The sequence below is a fragment of the Egretta garzetta genome, unplaced genomic scaffold (assembly GCF_000687185.1).
Source record: "Egretta garzetta isolate BGI_Z169 unplaced genomic scaffold, ASM68718v1 scaffold9, whole genome shotgun sequence".
In the NCBI taxonomy this organism is placed as follows: Eukaryota; Metazoa; Chordata; class Aves; order Pelecaniformes; family Ardeidae; genus Egretta; species Egretta garzetta.
Genome location: NW_009260763.1, coordinates 1,391,602 through 1,397,497, shown reverse-complemented (window position 1 = coordinate 1,397,497; position 5,896 = coordinate 1,391,602). Strand labels below are relative to the sequence as shown.

The 5,896-nt window shown below is 36.0% G+C and overlaps 1 protein-coding gene across 1 annotated transcript in view; it reads left to right on the top strand.

Annotated features, from left to right (window-relative positions):
* The first annotated feature begins 577 nt into the window (after nt 1–577).
* The window catches only part of BCKDHB (branched chain keto acid dehydrogenase E1 subunit beta), a 135,425-nt gene continuing 130,106 nt past the window's right edge, over nt 578–5,896 (top strand). The window contains exons 1-2 of the mRNA XM_009646075.2: nt 578–650; nt 3,229–3,297. Of these exons, the coding sequence (XP_009644370.1) occupies nt 587–650; nt 3,229–3,297 (133 nt within the window). The 5' untranslated portion in view covers nt 578–586. The remainder of the gene's footprint in view (nt 651–3,228; nt 3,298–5,896) is intronic.

The following is a 5,896-nucleotide window of genomic DNA, read 5'->3' as shown; positions in this document are numbered from 1 at the left end:
GTTCAGCATCAAGTTTTCTGTCTTTGGAGTGTGGATTTGATGCTTCTGATGCTTTCTCGTTGCAGTCCAGAGAGCAGGCTGGGGGTCTAGAAAACTTCTGATAATAAAAGGTGTCTGTAAATAGAAGAGGCTGGAGCTTTTAGGAAAAAAAAATAATAAAAAGAATGAAGTAAGCTTAATGAGATCTGGTGAATCTTAACAGAAAGAATCCCAATCCTCAAAATGACAATGCTTTACTATGCTTTCTTCCTTTGAAAAACTGTTGTATTAGTCATTGTTCCTAGTGCTTGACTAAGCATTGAAAAGCCATATTTGCTCTTGCAAAACCTTTTTTGAAAAAAGGTTGAATGTAGGGTAGTAGAATTACAGTCCTTGGGACTGCAAAGTATACCATGTTCAATCTCATCTATCCCATAATTTAAGTTTACTCAGCAAATGAGTCTTGGCGACTCCTAACAGGGATCTTGTTTATGACTGTTAACTAAGATTTTAGTCATGTTTTGCACAAGTGTTTTCTAATGTACTTTGTGTTTTGAACCAAATTAAATGGCTAATTAATCACTTTCATGCAGGGCAAACACAGAAGATGAATCTCTTCCAATCCATAACAAGTGCCTTGGACAATGCTTTAGCCAAAGATCCGACTGCAGGTATATGATACTTGTTAGTGTGTTTTGCTTTGTATAAATAGGATTTTGGTTTGCCTATTTGTGTACAATATTGAATACACTTCTTGTGGCCCTTAAAGTTTTCTAATAAGTTATTTCTCTAATTTGATATCAAACAAAACTTAAAAATCTGTTGTATGAACAGATTATTAATGGATTATGTGATCTAAGATGAAGTTGTGTCTCAGATGGGTGTATTTTACTTGAAACTTGGGACAGAAAGATACATTGCTTAACATGCTTCTAGTGTTACTGAGGTGAACTGTACTTAAGGGCAGCTTCAGTCCCACCAGTAAGTAAAGGAGTTTTTAAAAATGTAAATCTTAGTTTTCAATTCCTTCAACTCTTGATGCTCACAAAGGAGTATTTCTTTAGAGACGACATATTCCTCGCTCTGTCCATTCTTCCTTCTCTCCTTCCCTGCCCTCCAAAATTCTTTTCTAGCTTTACTGATTTCTGTTCATTGTTGTACAGAAGCAATGCAAGATTTTCTAGGCTTTTGCAGTCTGGATAACCTATAACTCTGAAGAAGTTAGTTCATCATAGCTTGATTGAAAAGGGTTATCCTAAATTCTTTTGCACAAAATTGTTTACTCCACTTCTAATTCTTATACGTACCAGGAGGTCTGGTGTGATGATAGCCAGATATCTGAAAGAGATGTTTAATGTCATGAACACAGCTGCAAAAGCTGTATGATCTTGTGTAATTTCGCTTTTTCTTTAGTGGGTTAGTGACTCTTTTTGGCACTTGGCTTGAACCACTGCTCAACTTGAAGTCTGGCTAATCGCCTAATCTGTCAGGACAAATTCCATGTTGTCTGTCCAGTATTATGCCTGTATACATTCTCTCTCAATCTACAGTGGTGTTATAATCACCTTTGTGAAATTAAACTTAAGATGACAGGGCAAATTAGTGCCAAGAACAGATTTTAGTACTATTTCTGTAGAATCACACATATAAAAGTAAGTAGAATGTTAGTCCAGCAGGAACCTAAACTCATACATAATATTCAGCCTTGTTGTTGCTCTAAGGGTCCAGTCTTGCTCCTCAGCTTTGCAGGGCTGAGTCTTTGCAAAGCCTTTTGCAAGACCGTGTTGGAGTTCTACAGTCCAGACATGTAAGTTGTTGGGATCACCCTACTTACTGAATTAACTAGTACTTCTTGCAATAGAAAGCATGTCCTTCGTATGTTTTTAGTTGTATGGGAATTGAGTAACTGTTTAAGTAGTGGAAATCCTCATACGTGCAGCGTTGATAAGAATTAGAAAATTTCCAGGGAAGTATTTTCAGTGGCTGAAGAGAATGAGTAAATACATGCATGTTTGCTGATGCCAGCATTAAATGGGATTTTTTTTATATACCAATTTAGCTCAAAAGTGAGTATCTATATGATAATGGAAAAGCATTACAAAGATTTTTTAAGTACCTAAAAAAGCAAACAAATTATTGTTAAAAATGAATTAGAGAGATGATATGGGGACATACTTCAATCATATACTCAGTGACCATACTCCATGGTTTTACATCATTATACAAGTTATTTTTCTTTAAGTGGTGTATTAATATGATTGTCAGAAGTGTTTAAATCTCTTTTAGTGCTTGCAATCATAAATGTATTTTATTTAAATAACAATAATATTTGAAAGGCAAGGAGGCTAACTCGTTATTTTGTGTCCGTTAGAATATGGAGAATATTGAGGAATATGGGAATTATCTGAACTGACCCCAGTTCATGCAAGCTGCTGTTGGTGATACTGCTGCACATCTCTTGCATGCTTAAAAAACTTGAAATGGGCAATACTTATTTTTGTGAAATAAATAACCAAACTGTTTTAAGAAAAATTAGACATCATCATTCCATAAATTCAAAGAAAAAAGACCCAGGTTAGTTGACACGAAGCTAAATTTTAAAGGCAATTACTTTTAGTGATAAAACTTCATTGGCTAAATCACCCACACTGTAAGGATAGTAGTGTTGAATACCGAGAGTTGTCCTGGTTATTGGAGATCCATCTTTTCTGTAGAGGAGTCACTCTTCAGGGATCTGGCATGTATATTTGGAGAAGCTTTAAAATTTCTTTTTGGATTGGTATTTTGAAGAAAACTTCAATTTGACGTTTTCCAAAACACTACATTTGCTGAAATCTGTGGATGAAGAATGCAAATGGTTGCCAGTTGAAGCAGAACACATAACTTCAACAACTCTTTAGTGATTTCATCTAATTGTTTCTTGGAATTGCTTTTAATAACTTAGATTTAGATATTGTGGTGGTAGAGAATATTTCAGAAAAAATGCGTAGATAGTTTAATGAAAGCATAGCTGAATTGGTTTCATGAATTCTGTTTTGAGGCATAGTTGTGTTGCTGTAGTGATTCCTCATTAACCTTGTTTCTTTATTTGTTATAGTTAGGCTGGGCATGAGAAATGCTTAGGTCTAGATAAATCTTGAAGTAAAATGAGATGTTGGGTGTCTCATATAAAAAAACTTTGAAATGTCTTCATTAAAAATAAGATGCTTTGGAGTAACATTAGCCTCCTTTACTGTTCTTATTTTTCAGTAATATTTGGTGAAGATGTGGCCTTTGGTGGAGTCTTCAGGTGTACAGTTGGCTTGCGAGACAAATATGGTAAGCTAACTTGTAAATCTGACATTGTTGTCATATTAGCATCTCTTTTCTGATGTACCCCTCTATGCCTTGTGGGAGAAGAAAAGAATATATGGGAGGGAAGCCTTGTAAATGGACTTCTGTTTTCCTTTCTGTCCTTGGAAATAAAAAAAGTTTTGAACATGTTACCATTTATCTAAGCTTTCAAAGCTTTTGAAACTTGCTGACAGAATTTCAGGAGTCTTCTGTTTCTTCAACTAACTCTGCCGATGTAACTTAATTTTTTTTTTTTTTTTTTTAAACTGCAGTTGGACCAGGCATTCATCACTGTGGCCCCATTTAATTACTGCAATCGAATTAAAGCCTCTTAGCAACAATACATGATGATGCTTTTTGGCCCTATCTATCAGGGACCGTGAAGGAATTACATTAAAATGGATTTAAACCCTTTTAAATGTAGTATTTTCTAGCATGGCCTGGAAAGCCAATATAGCAATGATGTGTTATAGTTATGCTTGTGCTTCATCTAGAATGTGATTTGTTTACTTGTTTGGGAAACTCATGTGAGGCATTCAGAGAAATGGTACAACCTTTGTCTCAAAGGATCTTAGAAATAGCCTTACCACTAGATAGGAAGAACAGGTTTGCAAAACTGTATGAAAAATAAGATGGTACTTAATCATCTCATGCCTCAGATAGTTGAAGTGAGTTCAGTGGAAGAGGGAAAATAGTTACTTTCAGGAACATTTTAATTTTTGTTGAAAACATTTTTAAAGTAAGTTATAAATAGGGCATTTCTTTAAGACTTTCAGGAGCTTTTAAAAATTTCTTGTGAGATCTGTGATTTAAATGAATCCATATTTTGTGTTCATTTTTGGAGAAACTTAGTTCTGCTATTTCAAGGAGACAGTCTCCTATAGCTGAGTATCAGTGGCTTCTAAGAGAGGCATGGGGGGAAGGAAAAGACTTTCTTTTAGGCCATATGTTGTGGTACAAGCATGTAAGTGTCACGTTCGCAGTTCTTGAGTGATAGAATTTAACCGCCTAGTAAGTGGTAACCGGTTGGCAAATCTAGAGGACTTTTCAAAGTTCTTCACTGTTCTTCCATGTAAGTTTCTACTTTGGTTATGCATTTGGTGTGGTTTCATTAAGTACCCATTTTGCTGTGAGAAGGACTGTTACTGGAATACTAAAAAAAAGAATCAGTTTCGTATATGGCATGCTAGATAGTACATGGCAGTTTACAGGTCTTGGAAGCTGGTTGTGGATACAGTAACCTGATAGCTTTTAATTTGGCAGTCACTGGCTTCCCCACTGGGCTATTAAACAGAAGAAAAGGCTATAAAATGTTAAGTTGCAGCATCTTACTTTCTTCAAGGCACAAGATGACTGGGACCACTTGCAGCCAGTGATTATTTAATTTTCCTCTTCTGGAGGAGATGAGTTACTGCCATTTTGGAGATCACCAAGATCCACTCTTTTGGAGTGAACTGAAAAAGGGAGAGGGGGGAGACTATACTTTTAAGAAGTTTTAGAAACATAAACATATTTTGTTGCCTTGTTTCTCTGCTTCAATTATTATGTGGATGTTTTCCTCACTCTCTGGTTTATATGTTAATCTTCAAATAGTTTGGAGTTTTATTAGCAATGATCTTTAGTGCCGCATGTTGAGGTTGTGTTTGAGTTCTGTAACTCCAGTGTGATACATTAACTCTGTTTACTGGATTTCATGTGAAAATGAAGCCTCTGAGGCAGCAGTTGGTTGCTGGAAACATGGGCAACAGAAGACTTCATTTGGGAAATAAGCAACAGGAGTAGATGCTTCCATAAGCAACCTTCTTGGTTTTTAGTGATTATCTCCAGTTTAAAAGACAAAAGGAATGAACTTTACGTTGTTAGGCTGTTGCTTTGAGGGTTGTTTATTGGTTTGCTTTGAAGTGAGAAAGTCATATAATATTGGAATGAAGGAAAGACATTATTTAATTTTTGTACTAGTGTTCTATTGATGGTGTATTCGGAAGTGCCAGTGGTGTTTGAAGACTCTGTGATAGCCCCTGCCCCAGAGTGCAGGGGTACTGTCGAGATGGGTCCTGCTGAGGGATTGCAAAGAACTATTTATACTGTGTTAGTGAGTGTGATAAGCAACAGTCACAGCACATTGGCAGCCTAGCTAGAATGGGATTTAGTTAATGGATATAACAACAAAGATTTTTAGTGAACTTTTTGAGGAAGATACAGCATGACTTTGGGAATATTGGGGGAAAAAACCCCTTTAAAGCATGAGAGGCAACATGAGAAATTGTGGAAGTACTTATATGAACGTTGAACAAGGGCTAATGAAAGCTAGCATTGCCATTTGATCAAAAAGGGTATGACTTCTTTATGGTGAATAAGAGGATAGATTTGATAAGGAAAAACTAAGTAATGCTCTTGTTTCATGTGACTGTAAAATAAAATGAGTGGGTACATAAAGTGCTGGTGAGATCAAATTAACGAGGTCGGAATCTCATGTTCATTCAGAGCATTGCAAAGGTTGTATTTACTAGAGAGAAGTGTGTTAGCTGGAAGAGGAGAAATTTGAAAAGCTTTTTTTTGCTTTCATACCTATCCCCCTCCCCCC